Source organism: Pteropus alecto, unplaced genomic scaffold (genome assembly GCF_000325575.1).
Source record: "Pteropus alecto unplaced genomic scaffold, ASM32557v1 scaffold106, whole genome shotgun sequence".
NCBI lineage: Eukaryota > Metazoa > Chordata > Mammalia > Chiroptera > Pteropodidae > Pteropus > Pteropus alecto.
In genome coordinates, this window is record NW_006442103.1 from 2,613,507 (window position 1) to 2,636,253 (window position 22,747).

The window sequence follows — 22,747 nt, forward strand, 5'->3', positions numbered from 1 at the left end:
TGCTCTTCTCTCCTTCTAAAGATGGTTACGCCCCAAAGTCTGTTTACCCTCTTCGGTATGTTATTGTTAGCACTATACTTTTATTATTGATTTGATTTTTGTTTCACCTTAATTCTTATTTGTAGCTAGCACTTTGGCTTAAAGTTGAATAGTAAATCTTTTGCTATTTTTCTTTGCTATTTAAAACTCTCCATAGACACAAAATTTGTTTTAATGCATGCTGATTTATTTTGCATGGTCTTTAATTTAATATCATTCACATAGCTTTGAGGGTTTATCAGAAATTATTCTTTTCAAAATTCACTGTTCAAAATCTTGATCTTTCTTTATTCATTTGTGAGAATGATGAGTTTGAATGAGTGATCATGTTGCTGTCTGAATGTTTCATTAATATGTCAGAAAGATAATCTTTAGCTGACTTGAACATAAAATTAATTCCATTTTTGGATTACCTCTCTGTGGCTCTAAAAAAGGTGTTTATGGAGATGTGCAGCGTGTGAAGATTTTGTACAATAAGAAAGACAGTGCTCTGATCCAGATGGCTGATGGAAACCAGTCACAACTTGGTAAGAATAAACCATGTATTACCTATACATCTTCAGATCTGATTTCAAATACATAATGTAAATCTGTGAGTAAACCCTGTACATTAGTAAGAAGCCATTTGTTTTTTTAATAGCCAGGGCTCAAAATGTCATGTTAATTTTCATATTTTAATGTAAATAGTTGTATATGATAAGCATATTAGTATTTTTCTGCTATCCTCTTATTATTTCTCATGCTCAGTCTAGTGGGAAAGGGGTTTGGCTCCAAAGTTACCATAACAATTTTACATAAGAATTATGGCATATAGATATTACAATGATCTTCAGTTGTTTTCATTTTTGGTTACTCCCTGTAATGGAAGTTAACTGTTCATATGGTCCATGGAACCCTGACTAATGCCGTGTTGTTTTAATTCTAACGTCATTTATAAGTATTTGGCTGAACTTAGTAATGGAGAAGTCCACGTGGAAAATGTATTTTAAAAGATACTAGGTTCTTTCAAAATGAAAAACCTGTGCCAAATACACCATTAGTCCCTTTTGGAGTCTTAAAGTGTTTACTTTAGTCAAGTTAACACTTATTACTTAGATAAATAATTGGTGATTTTAATTCATATCATCTGACTTCAGACACAAAGTCAAATCACATAAATCTAGAATATAACTGCGTACTCCTAGGGTGATTGGCTGTAAATATCAGTATGTTCTGAGCATATAATTCCATTAATTGAGATTCAGGAATGATAGTGCCTTAGACTGATTGTATTCACATTGTTACTTTGAAATTTGCCATTTCGATGTAAGTACTGGTATATTTTTGCTCTCATATCCAATGAGACTCTCAAACTAACATGATATACTGGATCTTTTGGCCTTTGAGGTTATACACAAATTTGAATTTCAGGGTTTCTTACCAACCAATGTGATAGTTCAGACAGTGTGTAAAACTTTGTACATCTGGCTTCCCATTTTTTAATATGAAAGACATATAAAAGTGCTAATCATGTCATAGATGCTTAGTAAATCTCTTCTTCCTCTGCTTGGGTATACTTATGTACTCTGGTGAGAGTGGTCATTGCCATTGTTTTTATATACATTGTAAATAGCATTGTACAGTGTTTCATAGTTAAAGCATGCTCAAAGTTTTCATTTTTTTCCCTTATCACCATGTGAGCTGTGGGTGGCATCACCTTCTTATTATATAGTCATTGTGGTTGAGAAGTACCCGAAGTAGAATTAAATCAAATTCTTCTGAATAATTCATTTTGTTTTATATGAGGGCTAGTTTAAATAAGTGATATTTTAATATTTATTATACTCTGCTAGGGCTGCCATAACACAATACCACGGACTGAGTGGCTTAAATAACAGAAGTTTATATTCTCACAATTCTGGAGACTAGTCCCAAATCAAGGTGCCCACAGACTCAGTTTCTGGTGAGGGCTTTCTTCCTGGGTTACAGGTGGCTGCCTGCTTCCTGTATTCTCATCCGGCCTTTTCTCTGAGCTCTCTAGTGTCTCTTCCTCTTATTTTAAGGACAGGGTCTTATTTGGATTAGGGCTTCACCCTGATGACCTCATTTAACCTTTAATTACCTTCCTAAAGGCCCTTTCTCCAAATAGTCACATGTGCGGGGTGTAGAACTTTAACATGTATATTTTGGGAGAATACAGTTCAGTGTGTAAGAATACTTATATTTGTAAAAAAGCCCTAATTTTTATAAGATTTTTTTTCACTAAAGCTTTGACTTACTGGTAGCATCATTTATAGTTTTTGGACTAATGTAGTGGCAAATAACTTATTATTTCTCATTGCTGCTAGGGTAGATTTTGCTATCAAAGAAGTTATTTTAATGGGAATTTAAAATAACAAAGCTAAATGATAAAGTACTATGCAAATTAGAATGTGATGTTTTGACAGAAAGTTTTAATTTTAAGAATGTTATAAAACCAAAGAAAGAAGATAATAAAAGCAGCATTCTATAATGGTATAAATAGTTGAGAGAAAAATAACAGGAAATACTTGGGTCCTTTGAAAAGACTAATAGACACGTGGATGTCGATATTTTTTTAAAATGAGAGAGGCAAGACATTTTGAATTATAAAGGGTATTAAGTATTGGTAAGCTCCATTTCCATATTATATAAACTCCTGTGTTATAAATTTTTTGCTATCTTTTAACTTTATTCATTAATGTCTTCTTCAGAGATGGATTAAGAGAAAGGTAAAAAATTGTATTCAGCCAAAAATGTTATCTCCACTGTGCAGCGTTGATGTTTACCTCCTTTATCATTGATTGCTTTGTCCATTTATGCCTTTATTTTCTTGGAACAATAAGATTTCCAGATATGAGTCCAATTATTTAAACTTGATTCATTTTAAATTAGTGATTCAAATCTGCTTTTGCTTTATTTAATCATTATCTGTACCTCAATTTTTTTGGGGGGGGGTAGGCGAAAAAGGAGAAGGGATTAAGAAGTACAAATTGGTAGCTACAGAATAGCCATGGGGGATGTAAAGTATAACATAGAGAATATAGTCAATATTAATAACTGTACAGTGTCAAATGGGTACTAGATTTATCAGGGTGATCGCTTTAAATTAGATAAATGTCTAATCACCATGTTGTATACCTGAAACTAATAGAATATTGTATGTCAATGGCAGTTGAAAAGTAATTATTAAAAGTGGGGGTGGGGACTGGTATTTTAATTACTCCCCTCTCTCCCCCTAAACCTCCATCCACTTTAAATCATTTCACATTCTTTTGTCAGCAGTCAGCTGACTAGAATTTCATTACCTGGCTACTTCTTCAGATAGCTGTTCGTTATTTTGCTCAGTTTTAATCCTTTTTCTCTACCCATCTCTTTGTTACTGTGCCTAGGATTTTTCATTATTTTTATTCCTGCCCATCAGTATTTCAGAGCTCAGCTTCCAGTCTTTTCATAACTTTTCAAAGCCACACTAAGACAGCTTTCTTATGACAACCTTAGTCTGCTTCTTAATACCAATTTATTCTCCAGACTCATTGCTTAGGACACATTTTACGTGAGGGAAATAGCACTTTATCATAAGAAGTTCTGTTCACTTAGAACAATAGAATTATAGAACTTAAAAAGATTTTTAAATTCAAATAAGTTTTATTATAAAAGCGTACCATCACTATTGATAATTGCGTTGATTTCATAAGCGTCAGTGTAAATTTATATGTGAAATGCAGTGTAAGAAAATACTAAGAAAATTCAGGCCTGAGATGATTTTTTTTTTTCTGTTAGTCTCAGTTGAAAATCTAAAAAAATCTATTACAGATATATAACACTGTCATAAAACAATCAAAGAGTAAATTTGTTTTTACAAATTAGGGAAGTGGTAAGTGAAAAAAAGTCACTTTTGATTCTTTTATAAATAGTATCTTATACTTTTACAGCATATTCCTTTTCAGACCTATTTTATTTTAACTGGTTTATTCTGTACAAGCAAGTATGATTTACAAATTCTTCCTGTCTCTTGTGTCAGACTGTATACTGTAGTATTCTAATCAAGTTGAAAACATTTTGAAAGTAGCGATTCTGTTCTCAATTACCTGTTCTTTTACATTGCCTTTATCTCTCTGCTATTAATATTCTTAATACTTTGATTTGAATAGTCAAATCAGACCTTCAATTTATCTAAACTTATGTGACTTATGAAATGATCTTTTTAGTTGTGACTAGTGAATAAAAAATAAAACGTATAACTGTTCTCTAATCTCAGTCCAGTTCATTTAGTTTTAATAACCCAATTACTACCTCAAGAAATAGCTACATAGTGTTCTGTATTTAGGTGCCTTGCTGTGTGTGGGGTAGAGATCATGGTACCTGCCTTCATGTACCTTACAGTCTAAAGGAAGATATAGATAATTAAAATAAATTGTGACGAATTTAAAAAGACGTAAAGGGTATTACATGGGACTATCTAGTGAGGTTCTGAACCTTTCCAAAGGATGGAGAAAGGCTTTCTTGAGGAAGTAACAGTGAAGGATGAGTAGATTAGGAGCGTAGTGAAGGAGGTAGGGAATTGTTACAGATAGAACAGCATTCATACAGGCTAAAGATAAGTAAAACTAGCACTTAGTTTAAGGAAATATGTTTTGTACAGCTGAGCAGAAAGTGTGCAAGGAGCATAGTACTAAGGTACCGTAAATTCCATCACGACTGGGATGGTTCTTGTCTTACCACTTGATTCCCAGCACTAACAAAGAGGTTAGTATTGTACATCAATACATGACATAATCAGGTTTGCATTATACAGAGGTCATTCAACTGCTGTGTATAGAATGGATTGGAGAAAGGTAGAAAAGAATCAAACAGGAGACAAATTAGAAAACTGAGTTATCCAGATTAAAAATAATGGCATGAAAAGTGGACAAATGGAGAGATGAATTTGAGAGATGATTAAGAGGAAGAGTATCATAGGACTTGGCAGTTAAGATGTAGAACAGAAAAGAGAAAAGAATGTAGATGAGTATTAAGTTTCTTTCTTGGGCATCTAAGTATCTGATTTCTCAGCAGAGTAGTCAAGGAAGAGAGAGATTGATTCATAATCTGGATTTTCATTCTGTGAAAGAAGCTTCTGTGCCAGAATGCTTTGTTACCAGTAGTTATTAGAAACTAATGACTTACTTTAAAATCAGAGAAGTTAGATTTTTAAATTATTCTAAAATAAGTATTTTTGCTTTGAAATTTAACATTTTTTTAATAGGCTTTTTTTTTTTTTTCTTAATAGCTATGAACCATCTTAATGGACAGAAAATGTATGGAAAAATTATTCGTGTTACTCTATCCAAACATCAGACTGTACAACTACCTCGAGAGGGACTTGATGATCAAGGGCTCACAAAAGATTTTGGTAATTCCCCCCTGCATCGTTTTAAGAAACCCGGATCCAAAAATTTTCAGAACATTTTTCCTCCTTCTGCAACCCTTCACCTGTCCAATATCCCGTAAGTATTAAAGCTGGAGTTTATTAAGGATATACGTTTTAGGAATAAAATGTAAAATTTATTATTAATCTTTACTCTTTGTTTCCATCCAATTTTCCTAGTCCTTCAGTAGCAGAAGAGGATCTACGAACACTGTTTGCTAACACTGGGGGCACTGTGAAAGCATTTAAGTTTTTTCAGTAAGCAAGCTTTCTTGTCTTTAAATTAGTGACCGGATAAAAAGTTCTCCAAGTAGTTTTTATTTTTTTGTTTATAGAAATTTTTGATTCTGGAATGGGCAAAATTCAAGTATTTAAGCCTTTTCTAATTTTTATGAAGGATCTAATTTTAAAATTTTGTTTCAGAAGAGATCACAAAATGGCTCTTCTTCAGATGGCGACAGTGGAAGAAGCTATCCAGGCCTTGATTGATCTTCATAATTATAACCTTGGTGAAAACCATCATCTGAGAGTGTCTTTCTCCAAGTCAACAATTTAAAAAAAAGGAGATAAAGATTAGAGGTGAATCACATTGTTTGGTGTCATCACCTATTGACTGTTCAGAATAGTCGGGACCAGAGTTTGATTTTTTTCTTGTTTCCTTTTTTTTTTTTTTTTGTTTTCATGCTGTTATCATTCCTTCGTTCTAAAATGAAATGGCATATGTAAAGGCAGAGTTATTAACTGCTGTTATTTCATCTGTTCTATAGGGAAGCCATTTTTATTGTCCGTTTAAAATTTCAGTTTAATTTTACTTTCCTTTTTCAACTTAGTTGACATACGTGCCTTAAAAGGAAAACTAGTGTTGCTATTGTGCATTTACTAGAAAAAAGGAATTGGTTGTCTAGGGCACATTGTTCTATGGGAATTACAATATGTTTAGGCAGGGGTGTGTAAAAAGGTTAAGTTTTTGTTTCTCCTGCTTGGAACTTATTTTGAATTATTGGCTTATCACATTTATTTCTGTTTAATCAAATAAGATACAGGATATTTAAAGAATAAAGCAGCATTTTTTTAGTTTTTACTATCTTAGGCTTTGCTTTAAAAAAACATTGGCCTTTTGTATCTCACAATTCTGGTCTAGATTCAGTTATGAATGTAGGCATTAGTTAAAATTAACAAGATGCAGAGTATTAATTTCTCAAGACAACAAAGTGATTTCTGTAAGTTTGAGCCCTATGTGGAAAGCATTGTGGAATCTTAACCTTTTTGTACACACTCTTGTGGGACGTATCATATAAATGTCAGCACTAAGTAATGTCTTGTTTGTGGCTGAATATTTTTCGTAGATGTTTTTGAAGTTGACTTGACTTATGTGCATTTAAATATATATTGCCATCCTTAGTTTGTAATTAAGATTTGGAATATGGTTGTGGATTTCTGAGCATGTGAAGACTGGTCTAGCTAGTTCAGGAACTGGTGCATGTATTTTTCAAAGATAAAGAAAGTGTACTGCAAAAATTTGCAGGAAGATTAATTTTGTGGCAGTTTTCTAAAACTGACAACCAGGTGGGACCAAAGTTTATGTGCCTTTAGTCTTAATTTACCTTGCATTGTAATATTCAGTTTTAATAAATCTTCAAAATATTTTGTATTTAGGAATAGATCTGACTTTAATAAAAACATGGCTCAGAATCTACAGGTCAAATTAATTTGAACAGTTCTTGTCAATCTGAATTGTTGATTCTGTTTAAATGACCAATACTTTTTTGAAATTGATGTACTTAGTTTCAAGATTCATAGATTCTGTTATCTATGTAGACAGAATGGTCATGTATATTTTCTATTAGTTGAGTTTTTACATCTTTAGAAATGTAAAATTCAGTATAGTTTGAAAGCGGCACAATTAAAAATTAATTTTCTAACAAAGTTGGGAGGTTTGATGGTTGTTTAATTTCCTTTTGTGTGTACTCTGCTTACCTCTGTAGCATGCTCAATAAACACTTCTGTAGCTCTGTATTCACCTTCTGTCTTTCTCTGCTGCCTTTTCTCTCTCCTCTTTGTTTTCACTCCACTGTGCTTCTGAATTCATGTTTATTCTCTGCCAGGGTGGGAAAGGAGTAATAATATTATAATTCCATGGCTTTATTCCATAAATAAACCGAGATGCTGTGAAAATATACCAGCGGGTTTTTTTAGTTTAAAAGATGGTGACTGCTTCCCAGGAGGACACAGAATTAACATTTCCCACCCTGATATAATCTGCTGCTTTAAAAACAGAACTTTTATTGTAGCTCGTTAATTCTCTCTATCTCTTTTGTTGTTGTTGTTGTTTTTCTATTAGATTTATGCAGTAATAGATCTTTTGGATTTGCCATGCTCTCTTGCTGCAGTTTCATCTTTCATCTTTTGTGTCTGCTAAAGATCTCCTACTAATCTTAGACAGCCTTTGTGAGTTTTAACAAAGGGTACTTGATGTTATTGGAAAGAAACATTAACGTATCCTCTGCTTTTGCATCAGGTGGGAAGATATACATACACATATTTAAAATATTTTAAAACTTAAAGGTAATTTGTCATGTTACAACTTCCACTTTTTAAAAGAGTCTGATTCAGGTGCTGTTTGTATTACTCAAAATAATTTAGATCACTTTTTTCAAACAAGTATATTGGTGTTTAGAAAACTTCAGTTATATGTGTTCCTTACTTTTATTGTGTTATAACTGACAATGCAAAGTGAGTTTGTATGAGGAGGGAGTGGAATGGAGATCTCTCCCTTCTGAAGCCAGGATCAGAAAACAGAAATGGGTATAGAATTGAGTGAAATTGAGCATACATAGATCTTCCTATTTCAGCTAAATATTCGTAGGAAATATGATTATAGAAATTCTTAATTTCTAAGGTTATTCTTCACTCTCCTAAATATTTTTATTCCCTTTAAGTTAATCTTTTTTTGTTTCAGATTTTGCAAATAAAAGAATAAATGTTGAAGAAGAGTGTCAGATAACCCACATTAAGGACAAAAAAAGTGTTCAAATATGCAGAAAAATAAAAACGTAATGAACAGCTATGTACTTACTACTCTTTCACCACTTTACACTGTCCAAAGTTTACAAGGCCGTTTGGACATTGATAAACTCCTTATCAAATCACATGACATTTAACTACTTTTGAGCAGGTTTTTAAATCAGTTTCTTTACAATAGTGATTGAGTCTCAAGTTTCTCTTAAGGTAAAGATGTACAAAGTGAAGGAGCTATTGTTAGTATTTTAAAAGCTAAATTGTTGTGTAAGATCCTTAAATACAAATATACCCTTTCTAGTATCACATTATATCTACTCTTCTTGCAACTTCTCCCATTTCAGTGGACAAAGTATTTGGCATCTTTGTTTTCATCCTTTTATTTGGTGTTTGTGTTTAGGATTTTTTAGTCAAGGAATTTTAACTTATGAAATGTTTCAAACATGCAAAAAAAGAAGACTATAACACACCCCCGTATTCACCTTCAGTTACCAACTTATATTTCTTGTTGCCTCCACCCTCTTCTCATCTTTTATATTAATGCAAATCCCAGACATATGTCATCAGATTTCCTGGTATATTTTCCTCACAGTATTTTATTCCTGGTCATAGTTGCTCCACTATAATAATATCTGGGCTGGCCCAGCTTATCAGCAATACCATTTCTTCAGATCCTAGAACCTGGCAATTCAAAATGCAGTCCCCAAACCAGCAGCAGTTAGTATCACTTGGAAACATATTCTGGCCCTATTTCTGACCTGCTGAATCTACATTTTGATAAGAGTTGGCAGGTGTGATTCATTTGGACAGGAAAGTTTTGAGAAGTCCACTAGTGAACTTTTTTTTTCAGTTCTATGAAAATAAGCTTAAAAGTTTTTTTCCTTTTATTCCTGAGTGAAAATCATTTTATTGGTAATTTTAAGTTATTCAAACATATTCATACACTAAAATTAGAACTGAAAAGGATTACATAAAGTATATATACATATATATATATTGTTTTAAATATAAACAGTTCCAGAGAGATCAAATAAATAGTTTGAACAACATTTATAGTGAGTGGCCTGTAATTAGAATATAGTTGCCTGGGTCTCCAGTCCTCCAAAGTATTACACTAAATAATGGAAATAGAGATCTACTGTTATTCACAAATTAAAACTGTGACGTACAAGATAATAGGTAAATATAGCTGATCACAGAGATTAATATGATTTTTTATTTAGTACTAAACATCAAATTTCACCTGGCAGAGAAAGACCTTTCATGTGAATTGATTTTTTTAAAAGAGTGTAAATGAACACTCTTAAACCCTATGTCTGTTATATGATAAAATGATGACCTTGGGTCATTTTAGTAAACAGTGTTCCTATGCACTGAATGTTCCTTCAATCCCTTTCCCTGCTCCACTTGGATAGCATAGTTTTATAGTTGAAGTACCTGAGCCTTGCTGAGTGATGACTGATACTCTCAGAGCTGTGGCGTGAATATAGGCCTGGCTGTGCCATAGTATGACCCACACACCCTTAGCATAGTTTTTAATGTTCTAAAGCTAGTGGTTTTCTCTGTCACCCTGCTTACCACCCCCATTGCTGTCTCTCAGCCTTGTTGCTTTAACTATCCATCACTTATGCTGTTTCTCTCCATTTTTCATCCATCTTCAATTAAGTTCATTGTTCCTGTGACATTTTTATAACGATAACCAACCAATTAGATCTTTATACTTCTAGTTAATGAACTGACAAATGATAGTGCATTGTATGTAATATTCAGATGTTTTGCTGTTTTTTGGTTCAGCTTAAAATCCTTTCACCTTTTTTGTCTTTTTTTTGTTTTGTTTTTTAACTTTTGGGATTGTAGCAATACCAGATGGTTGAAATTATTAGTGGAACTCTTTAGAAACCTGAAGCAGTAATGTGTTCAACTCTAGTGGAGAGGAAATTGTCAAAGAATTGTGTTCAGGACTGAGCTCTTTTAAGGAGACTTGTAAAATTCTAAAAGGTGATTCCAACTCATTTAGTCGTGATCCTAGACATTACGGTGCCTGTGTTCAAAGAAGTAATTACTGGTATTTTTTAAAGATGTACGTAAAGAGCTTTGGGGGAGCAGTTGTCTCTTCCCTAAGTTTGGAATGTATAATGGAAAATATAAATTATAAATACTTTTTATTCTGGAAAACACATAAGTATTAATATTAAACTGAACTGTATTCAAACCTCGTAAGTTACCCAGTAGCTGTGAGACCTTTACAGGCCTTTTTCTCATCTGTAGAATGGAAATATCTACCTCATATGTTCACTGTGAGGATTATGTGAAATACAGTTTTGTTCCATCAGTTTTTCTTTTCCCTTGGTTGGGAAGATAGTTGGCATTTTGTTTATAGAAGTTTTTTTCTCCCTAAATATGAATTTAGACTTCTTATACAAAAGATACTTGTTGGACACTTGCTATATGTATTGTCAGGGATACAAAGAGAAACAGTACACATAGTTCTTCTATAGTAATTTAAAAATGCAAATTTATTCCAACGTCTTTGATACATATTAGGGAACAATTTATACATTGCATGAATTTCGCATTTACTTATATATGCAGTTCCATCATGAGAAACATTGATGAAAACAAAACTGGGCTGTGTGAAACATACAAGATGTACACGTGTACATTTCAAACATCTGTCAGCTGCTTCAGTCCTCCACATGTTAGCCACACCTATCCACATCTGGTGTTAACTTTCCATGCGATTTCAGATAACCTTCCTACACACTTCACAGTAACTCACAAGCTGCAATACTTCCAATAAGCAAACTATATCTTTTGCAAGACATTTTATAGCAGTATTTATGTATTTCTTAGCCAATTAACATGTAAAACTGCGCTGATGTTTTTCATTGTTTCTATTTTTGTGTCACTGATGAAGTTTTTGAGTGTTGTGCCACTGACCCTAATTTTTCCCATAAGCCCAGTTTTTATTATGTGATTTCACATGGTGTGGCAGTTTCTGGAAATGCTTATATTGTATTATATAACTATCTTTTTTCGAGGAGCCTCTAGTATAATTCACATTGTGACAAATAGTATATAGCAGGATAATGTGACATTAGACATCAGAAAACATCACCACTTACTGATTAGAGTAGGTTGAGCAAAGCATGTTAAGTTATCTGAACCTATTTTCTTACCTATATTCCTTCTGTCTTACAGGGTCATTTTTAGTTTCAAGTAAGATGATTTATGTAAGCACTTTATAAACTGTAGATACATATTTTGGGGGAATGTCTGTAGTGGTAGGAAAATCAGATTCTACTAACTAGAATCTGAATTTTTATTAGGTTTATACTTTTCTATTTTTTTTAAATCTACTTTTCACCTCTTAATTCATTCAGCAAGTTATCACACACTGTGTACCAGCTTAGATACTGTGAAATAGCATATAAAATGGTTCCTTCCTATAATGTTTTTTTGGTCTGGTGTGAGATCAGTAAAGAAGCACTACACAGTTTGATCAAAGTTGTATGGAGAAACTGTTGGGTGCTATTATTACTATAGGGTACTCAACCTTTATTAGGAAAGATTTCTTGGAGGGAGGTAGACTTAAGACTCAGCTTGGTCGGAGAGAGGGATGAGGAAAGGAAATGTAGACAGAAAAGTTTGTTTAAAAAAGACCTGGATCAAGAAGATGGCACCCTGGAGAAACTGAACGTTCAGGATGGCGGAAGTCATAGATGATGAGACAAGGGGAAGAGTTCGAGAAATGTGTTTGGATAGGAAGAAGCCGGATTATTGGCCATTCTAAAGCTTTTGGACTCTATTCTAAGATCAGTTTTTAAACAACTAGTTGGTAAAATGAATTTAAGAGAGAGAACAAGATTGATGTAACGGCAAATTTACTCTTAAACTATTCGTTTCATAAAAAGTTGAGATAGTTTTTTTCTAATTCAAAAATACACAAATTTTAAGTTTAAACTTATCTAAGAACCTCAGAACTTTTTTAAAAACAAAACTCCCAGATGTTTCGTTGAGTGCCATTAAAAGGAAACCCTCATGGTAAGGCTGCATTATCCTCTGACAGCATGAAACCTGTGACCATGCTTCTCTAAGCACCAGACGTGAAACAAAACATGCTGCTTGGTTTTGCATTTTCTTTTCTTATGGTAATTAAAAATATTTTCCTATTAAAACAATGTAGCTATCATTAGAAAAACACCCAAGTTAAACAAAATGAAATTGCAAAGCCATTTTTCGCTGTTATGCTTTAGGCCCAGTAGGAATATAGGTTCACTCTCCTGTTAAGGCTGCCGTTTTGGCTTGAGAATTCTGAGAATTCCTACTCTTAAATAATAGAGAAATTTTAAATCTGAAATGTCAGGTTTGTCAAGTCAAAAGAATTAATGTAGATGAGCACAGACCCCTTTATAAAAATTTAATAACCATTTTTTAAAAATGAGTCCAATAATTTTAAACATTAATAAAAAAGTATGTTAATCATAATTTACCTTTAAGCTACTTTCAGTAAGATTATACTTTCCAATGCATTCATGAGTTTACAACCACACAAAACCAGTTTAATGGTGAAAATTTAACATACTTTACTACCTGTGCCTGTAAATTTGCTATCTACCTCAGCTTATCATTTTGTTTACAACAGTCATATGTAGAGTTTAATGAGAATCATTGGAAATAAAGTAGACAAATAAGATGTCTATGGTAATTGACCTTTATTGTAAACAGAATTTACAAAAATATGGTAGTGTTTGTTTCCTTTCTCATCACTGAATCACTGAACTTAAAACTCTACTGTTCCCTTACCTATATATACTTTCTCCCTCAAAAATATTCTTTATGTGTCTCCCTTGTTTTATTAATCATGAACTGGGGTGATGTATGGGGTTGATGTCCAGGTCAAATCTCAGTTCATAAACTTCAAAACTCACATTTTTTTACATACTTTAAACGAATTGCTATTTGAGCAGATTCATAGTGTTTGACTTAAGGAGATCAGAGGGATCATTCGGTCTATTTTTATTTACTGCGTAAATTTCAGACCATGTTGGTCTAATATATGGCCTAATAAATGCAAAATAATTGGCAAAATTAATGCAAATTTTGTTTTAATTTGGCACCTAACTATTTTTAGTAAATTCTAAACCTGACTATGATATACACGACGACTAGTACACAAGAATTTTTTTTTTTTCAAGACAAGAATGTTATCTGCTGTTGAAGTTGGAGAGCTGAAGTATGTGGTTTCTTACCGATGAGTTGAAGCAGTGGTAGGAAATGATGTGTATTATAAAACAAGACAGAAACAGCAAAGTAAGGATTTCTGAAATAAACATGGTTTGGTGTGTCCTTTTACTCTTGTATCTACATTCAAAAATCAACACTTCATGCATAGAGATCTGGAATCACAGTGACCCCTTTCCCTGTCTTCCTTCAGGGGGAACAAACATCATGTATTTTCTAAGAACCTAAATTTATAGTTTCCTTTGCTTGTGATGAAGACGTGACCAAAATCAACCATGGACCTTATTTATTATTTAGCTTTGTTGGATTTGTAGTGCCGGATGAAGACATACTCCTTTGTCTATACAACCAACACTAAAAGCCAACTATCCATATTGTAGTCCTGAGTCAAAGGAAGATAAAGATCTTTATTGAATCTTCTTCTCGGTCCTGGTCACTTATCTATGTAACACTTATTTGTGACACTATTTTACATTACATAACATTTTTCTCCTTTAGTTGTAAATCTAGTACATTTTTATCATACAGTCTAAATGCAATTGCATTCGAGAGCCAGAGCTTTCAGCTGCCCTCCATCTTTCTCCTACAGGGTGAGGATGAAAACTTTTTCCTTTTTTAGGTAATTAGGGGTTTAGTAAAGCTTCAGGAAAAGACACATGTTGGAGCAGGGTTAACATGAAAACAAATCTGATGTCCAGTAGGTTTAGATTTGTAGCCGTGGTCCTGTAGTAAGAGCTAGGAATTAATATTTCTTAGTAATGCTTACATATGCTGAACTCAGCATTTGTACATGTGTGGCAGATATGTTTATATTATGGCAAATGAGGCTCGGTGGACATTACTACCAAAGTCGTTTTAAACACTAATCCCCCCAATGTTGTCTAGCCGACAGACCTTTAGTGATAAAACTTTATCATACGCCTCCATAAATACGCATAGTTTTTCTGTTGATGGGTTTATTCTCATCCTGTCTCATTGCCCTGCCTACCTGATTCTGAGGTTCAGAGCCAAGTGATGGGACGAATAAAACCAAGCTCAGTTTCCAGTGGGAGTTCCTTATCACAGACCAGGTGATGGTATTCTATTGAGTCTTTTAATTTGGGTAGTTATGTTTTTATTGGCATCAATGTACCAAGGCCTCATCTGCTCAGTTTCTCAGTTCATTGACCTCCATTTCCACTAAGGACCTATTCTTGCACTTGTGGATGGTGTCAACATCCACTAGTCAGATCTTTGGTGGTGTTTGGCTTCCACCTATACCTGCATATAACCCAGGCCTCAGCGAGTAGCTGCATTCAACTTCTATCACTTTCTTGGGCTTCAGCACATGAATAATAGCTAAAAATTAAGAATTCCTATATGCAAGCTCTATACAAAGGATGTGTAATTTCCAAAGTCGCAATGTAAGTGGTGAAGCTGGAAATCAAACTTGGGAAGTCTGTCTCCAGCACCTGGGCTCCATCTGCTGCACCAGCGCTTTTTGTAACACTTGAGTCAGTTAAGTCCACTTCTTGATCAAGTCATTTAAAATCCACTGTACACGCATCCTCATCCTTCGCTTTCTCTTCTGAACCAGTTTCCTACTGCCACGTCCTTCACCTTTCCACTGGGCTTATGAAACTCTTGATCCATGGTAAACAAAGCCCTTACAGTGTTCCTAGAATGTGTTCTGCACTTAAGACCTGATTCCTCTCATTTCACATGGTGTCCCACGCAATCGGCATGTTTTTTTCTCTCCACTACCCCTTTTCTCCATCCTCAACTTTCAGGTAAATACCACTACAATGAAACTTGCATCCAACTATGCCTTCTGCTCATTTTCATCTCACTTTCACAATTGGCCTTTTTTCTCTTATCACCCAAGTGCTGACAATGTCCCAATTGATTTCCTGTCCGTGTTTATGGCTTAGGGAATATATTCTTTAGGAGAATTTCTGGTTCTCCCAAGTTCCAGTGACCCAGACCATAACACTGTCATCTCTTCTATATCTGATCTTTGTATCTTGCGTAACTGCTTTTTCTCTGAAAAGCTGAACTTCAGCAAACATCACGGGGATTTTCTTCTGCTGTATCTCCAGCACCTAACGGTATTTGGCATGCAGTAAGTGCTTAATAAGTACCTATTAGGTTTCTCAATCTCAGTATATCTTGTTTTTGAAAACAGCCTGTGTTCCTTGATTCTTTCCAGTTCTACCTACTCTGGAACCAAGAACTGTTATCTGAACCACTCACTAAAATCTTCCTTTCCCTTATACTTGTATACTTATGCCACGCCTGCCCAACTAATCCTGACCCAGATCAATATCAAAATCTACATTCTTTGAATTGCTAAGTACAGTTCTACAAAATCGTACATACTTGGAGGGTAGCTCAACTCATCAGAGTCATTTTTAAATCAAAATTTTGAGGATCAAGGTCATGAATTCCCTTTTCCTGTTTCCTATAACCTGTATATACTTTCCAACTTTACCACTAGCGGAGGTTACTGAACATAGCTTGTACACGTTTGTCCCTCTTGCAGTGTTCTTAATTGCCACTTTCCTAGCCTGCTGATTGACTCTTTCTAAGACTAAACTGTGTTACCGGAACCCTTTCTTGATTTCTCAGCCTAGACTGACGTGGTCATTTGTCTCCACAAAAAGACTGTTTACCTGTATCACTGCACTTGCCAAACCTGTTCGATTCAAGTGAAAATTGCAAAAATGACCTACAATCTAGGGAAGAAAAAACAACTATATTTCCATGATTATAATAGAGATGTATAACTGTGCTATGAGAGCACATGGGAGGGATAAATTAATGCCACAGAGGAAGCGATACTTAACTGGAATATTGAAGGGTAGCTAAGCATTCCCCAGAAGGAGAAATGGGTAAGGTAGGCATCTGTGGTACAGATAATGGAAAGACATTACATTCAGCTCATGAATAGTTCAATATTGAAATATGGGAGGTGGGGAGTGGCGAGAAGTAAGACTAGAAAAGTTGGTAAATCTGTCATGCTGTGGATTTTAGTCTTCCCTGTGGATAGAAATTGTGAATATTTAAAAAAGGGCTTTTGTGATCAGATTCGTAATAGCTAGCTGGTGGGAATGGGGATGGATTGCAGTGAAAACCTAGAGTAGCCGAGATCAGTTGGGGAAACTCATGAAACGTGCAGGCCGAAGATCACACTCACTGTGAACTCAGGCAGTGAAGTGGAGAGAATTTGAAGAATATTTCAGAGACGGGCTGGGAGACAAGTGAGACACATGGAAGAAAAGAACATTGATGACCAGAGGATTATGCTATTATCTAAATTTTAAATTTCTATTTAAAAAAGTAGGAAAAGGAGCATTTGTAGTGTGGTTTTAGAGCATCAGTTTCATAAAGAACAATTGGAACATCCACTTAGGTTGTGAACGCATATATAGAGCACAGAAAAGAGGTGGAAATGGAGATAATATCCAGGGAGTCTTTCAGCTGTGCCAGGTAAATAATAGTTTAAGCAATAGGAGTGGGTAAGGTTGTATACAGAGAGTGGGTAGAAATTTTTATTCTTATCTCTTGTTCTATTGGCCCTCTATCCAAATAAACTGTGCGCTCATTGAGGGCTGGGACTGAGTCAAGTTTTGTATGCTTCTAAGAGCCCAGAAGAAGAAAATGATGCCTTCATCATGAATGGGTAACTGCTTAAGAACTTTTTCCCCTCTTTGCCCTTATCTTTAAAGCACTTTTCTTTCTTTGCGTATGCACTCTATTAATTCAGCACAGAGGATAATTTGGAAAGTAATTTCTGAAATTCCACCACAGGGAAAAATTTGAACGCTCCGTGGAACTTAATTATATAAATCCAGACTGTTTCACCTCAGAAGTATTTCAAGAACAGAAAAGTTTGTTTGTTTGTTTGTTTGTTTTTGGAAAGCAGTGTTAATGCTGTATTGTTACTTCTGTCGTTCTGCTTCGAATTTAAATATTTGCTGATCAGAAAGGCTACAACATACAAATAGACCTACCTATTGTATGGTTTGCACCAAATGTATGAATAGAGGCTTATTTTTTAGTGATATAAATTACTCGTATACTCTTAGGAATTACACAATTCTGCATCAACACATACGCTCTATGTGGAGAGACTAAATTTGTATTTGTTGATGTTTGTTAAAATTTTATTCCTTTAGCTATGGCACTTTTAAAAAAATATTTCTTCCATCTGGCTTAGTGAAGTCGTCTTCTTCCTTTCCTACCTCCCACTCCCTTGTTCCATTAGAATCTTAGTGTTAAATAGCAATTTTCTAAGATGTCTTTGTCAGGCAACATTATGGTAATTATTTGAATGTCATTGCTAAGCCAGGTGAGCCACTTAAAAATGTAAATAATTTACAATACCATGAATCTAGTTGTTGAAGAGCAACCGAAATGCTGATTGATTTATTAGAATCTCCCTGATTGGTAATTGCTTCAAACTCTCTTTTCTATGGTTCAGTTTATCATTTTTGTGCCAGTTCTTAATCTATATCTGCATTTCACATCATTAGTTTCTCCATACTTTTCAAACCAGTAATAAAGGGCCAGTAACTGCATCTCTTACAGCTATTGACTACTCACAATGCTTAGTTGATATTAATGATTGGTTTATAAAATACTTGAAAGCTTTGCATTGGTCTTCCTCAGCACTGTTTTTCCAGGGTGTTATATTGTAAAATATATGTTATGGCACCACACCAACATTCAGTTACAGGCTTGTGTAGGTTTTCATCCATTCCTTAGAATTCAAGGGATAATATATAACCATGACCTTACAGCATTTTGAACTTGAGCTTTGTTTGAAATTCACAAACATGATTATAATTTCAAGAAGCACAGTCTAAAGTTGTCTTAGTGCTGTAATGAAGCTGCTAGAAATTTCATTTATTCTCAAGTTAAATCTCAGGAAACCTATTTTATCATAGGAAAACAGTCAGTGCTAAAATCTTGCTTTGATCTGTGGTTCAGATTTATTCATATAACTCTTGAGAAATGCCAATCAGTCAATCACAGGAGTTTTATTGCCTATTATATTTATTTTTAATATGAATTTTGGTTTAGCATTCTCTGAGGCTAATACTCTACATTGCTACTTTTATCCTGCATGTATCTTCATTAGTTTAATTGTAGATACATGAGGAGGATTGCCAAATCCTACGTATCACAGATTTTGGTTGTGTGGTGTTTGAGTACAATATGTATTAACTCAAAAATCTGGGATACATACAGCCCGAACACATACATGCATACATATGTGGTTTTCAGCCAACTGTTTAACAAAGATAAGAGGTAGTACTATGTGCTATGTGAATATGTTTTCCCCATTGGAATTTACTTGACTGAAGTTATTTTGGCAGTTGTGATTATTGTAACAACAGTGATTTACTAAGACCTAATACTTAAGCAAAGTATAATACTTAATATAACCATGAAAATGTTAGGACAAATCATTTACCAAAATAAGAGCAAATATATATATCTCTTCTAAACCATTCACTGGTAGCATACATTTTGTTTTAAGATACATATATCCTTTCATGGTAACAAAAACTCTTCATTTCTATTAATTTCTCAACCTACTTTTTTAAAAAGGAAAGCATAATTAAAAAATTTGTGTGCTGGTATCTATTACTTTTAAAGTACCTAGTTCTTAAATGGAGGAAACGAACACTTCAAAAATCAGAGGATATATACCAAAATATTGCAAACAAAACAGGATTTCTCTTTGTGTATTGATCTAAATGTGAAGTTGTTTTGCATCTAGAGGCATGTATACTTTTTTTGTTAAATTCTAAACCTTTCCTTATGACCTTATGAAATATAGGTTAGTTCACTCCATTTATATTTGATCTGGCAAGAATTTGTGTGGCCTAAAAGACCACTTACTTGAAATAATACAATGAGAGTTAAAAATGAACATATTTCTAAAGTCAATGGGGAAGAAAGAACAAGCTGGAAAGGTCCTACATAGAAAAAAAAATTAGGCATTTTTCCCCCTAGATATTTGTATTAAACTAAGCTTTTTTTTCTTTCAATTTATTAGATAAGATAGGGTTCAAGAATGATTAATTGAACTTAAAAGCAAAAAACAATAAAAATAAAAATTTATTTATTTAGATTTAATTCATTTATACTGGTCTATACAAACAGAAGACATCATAGCCTCTGATTTACTACATTTATTTAGTTCAATTGTATTTTTTCATCTAGAAAATATTTATCCTATCATGAAAAATTCTTAGATTTAAAGCTGAAGTTTAATACGTAAGAATATAAATTTAAAAGTCTAGAAGAGTTGCCAATGATTTAAATCTGACTTTGAATAAATCACTTAACCATTTAGGAGATAAATTTTCTCATGAGCAGAATTACTATAATTAATTGATGTGATTGCAGAGAAGCTAAAATATTATTCCTTCTTGGAAAAAGAGGAAATGCTGCATGTTTAAAAAGTGTTGACAACAAATAATGCTTTTAATGGTAAAGTAATTGGAGACTTGCTCTCTGGGAAGAAAAAGCACTTAAAATATTTGGTAAGTGGAAGAAAAAAATCACAGTATAGTAGGAAAAACACTCATCTAGATTAGAAGAGCTGAGTTCCTAGGATGAGAAACTAGCTTAAGGACTCTGAGCACCAGTGCTTTTATCTTGAAAATCATGGTTGACCTAAAAAATCTGTAGCAGAACCTTTAAGATCTAACATCTATGATGTACAATCATCATAGGCTTAGAATGTGTTAAATATAAAATGATAATAGAGAGGTCCATCATCACTGCAACTGGAATACTACTGCATTTGCTTTAAAGAACACATTAGATGGGATCCAAATGGCAACTTTGTCCAAAAGTTACTGTAAATATCAGTTGTTTGGTGGTGTGTTGTGCCTACTCTGAAATGCAGTTTTATAATCAGACTTCTCCATTAATACACATGGGCTTAGCATCCAAAGATGAAGACAGGCTCATACCTATCAGATTTGAAGCCATCACAAATATGGGCTTTCTAGTCTCGCTTGCTCTTCAATGCTCTCTATCAGTCATTTCAAATGATCTTGATGGACTCCTGCTCCTCTTCTCAGCATGTGTTACTCAAGCCCCCTATCTAATAAACATATGCACACACACTAACATACAGCCCTAACACATACATGCATACATGTGCTGTTTCACTCAGTAAATAATCCTATGATACCACTACCCTTTCCCTATCTCAACTGTATAATCAAAATAGAAATCATCAAGTGAAAACTCAAGTTCTCCCTGCCAACATAACCATCGCTAAAGTCTTCTCTACAGTCTCAGAAAACAAGTCCATCCTATTCAAGGATAATTTCTCTCAGTGGCCTCCTGCCCTATGAAGAAGAGAAAATATCCTATGAAGAGAAAATGCTCTATCAGATATGCTCTCTCCTCTCTCTCTAAATTGTCCCTTTGGATTTCAAACTCTTTTTAAAAATAGAAGATGGGGATGCTTCCAAACTCATTCTATAAGGCCAGCATTACCCTGACACCAAAACCAGACTAGGACATTACAAAGAAGAAAACTATAGGCCAATATTCTTGATGAACATAGATGCAAAATCCTCAACAAAGTAATAGCAAACTGAACTAAACAATACATTAAAAGAATCATGTACCATGGTCAAGTGGGATTTATTCCAGAAATGCAAGGATGTTTCGACATCAGCAAATCAATGTGATAATACCACATTAACAAAATGAAGGATAAATCATAAGATCTCAAGAGGTGCAGAAAAACCATTTGATGAAATTCAACATCTAAACATGATAAAAATTCTCAACAAATTGGATATAGAGGGAAGGTATCTCAACATAAAAAGGTTATATACCCCACAGGTAACATCATACTCAATGATGAAGAGCTGAAAGCTTTTCCTTTAAGATCAGTAACAAAACAAGGATGCCCATTTACACCACTTTTATTTAGCATCGTACTAGAAGTCCTAGCCAAACCAATTAGGCAAAACAAAGAAATAGGCTTCAGAATAAGATAAGACGAAGTAAAACTGTCTCTATTTGCAAATGACATGATATTATATATAGAAAGCCCTAAATACTCCACCAAAAAACTGTTAGAATAAACGAATTCGGTAAAGAATACAAAATCAATATATAAAATTCAGTTGCATTTCCGATTTATTTCAATCAGAAATAAATTTAAAAAATAATCCTACTTACAATTTCATCAAAAAGAATAAAATACCTAGGAATAAATTTAGCCAAGGAGATGAATACTGAAAACTATAGACACTGATGAAAGAAACTGAAGACATAAATAAATGGTAAGATATTTTGTGCTCGTGGATAGGAAAAAATGATTTTATTGAAATGTTCCAACTACCCAAAGCAATCTACAGAGTCAATACAATCCCTATCAAAATTCTAATGGCATTTTTTCACAGAAATAGAGAAAACAATATTACAATTTGTATGAGACCACACATGTGCACATGTGCACATGCGCACACACACACACACACACACACACACACACACACACACACACACACGCCCCTGAATAGCCAAAGTAATCTTTAGGAAAAAAAACAAAGGTAGAGGCATTACACTTCCTGATTTCAAACTATACTGTAAAACTATAGTAATAAGACAGTGTGGTATTGGGATAAAAACAGAAACAAAGAATAATGGAACAGAATGTAAAGCCCAGAAATAAACCCATGCATATACAGTCAATTAATTTATGACAAAGGAGTCAAGAATAAACAATATGGAAAAATAGTCTCTTCAATAAATGGTGCTGGGAAAACATACAAATGAACGTAACTAGACTCCATCTTGCACTATACACAAAAATGAACTCAAAATATAATCAAGACTTAAATTTAAGATCTAAAACAATAAAACTAGAAGAAGAGGGCAAATTCCTTGACATTGGTCTTAGCGATGAAAAACAAAAACAAGCTAAAAAGCTTCCATATAGCAAAGGAAACCATCAACAAGATGAAAAGACAACCTACAGAATGGGAGAAAATATTTGCAAACCTTATATCTGGT

The 22,747-nt window shown here is 33.8% G+C and overlaps 1 protein-coding gene across 7 annotated transcripts in view; it reads left to right on the forward strand.

The window, feature by feature from the left end:
* Positions 1–7,623, forward strand: part of PTBP2 (polypyrimidine tract binding protein 2) — a 70,457-nt gene extending 62,834 nt beyond the window's left edge. For 2 of the 7 annotated variants that reach the window (XM_006919546.3, XM_015595476.2), the window contains exons 9-13: positions 22–55; positions 474–566; positions 5,309–5,525; positions 5,627–5,704; positions 5,870–7,623. In XM_006919546.3, the coding sequence (XP_006919608.1) occupies positions 22–55; positions 474–566; positions 5,309–5,525; positions 5,627–5,704; positions 5,870–6,002 (555 nt within the window). In that variant the 3' untranslated portion in view covers positions 6,003–7,623. The remainder of the gene's footprint in view (positions 1–21; positions 56–473; positions 567–5,308; positions 5,526–5,626; positions 5,705–5,869) is intronic. The other 5 variants (XM_006919547.3, XM_015595477.2, XM_025052202.1 and 2 more) reach the window with 4 other exon arrangements.
* Positions 7,624–22,747: the final 15,124 nt, after the last annotated feature.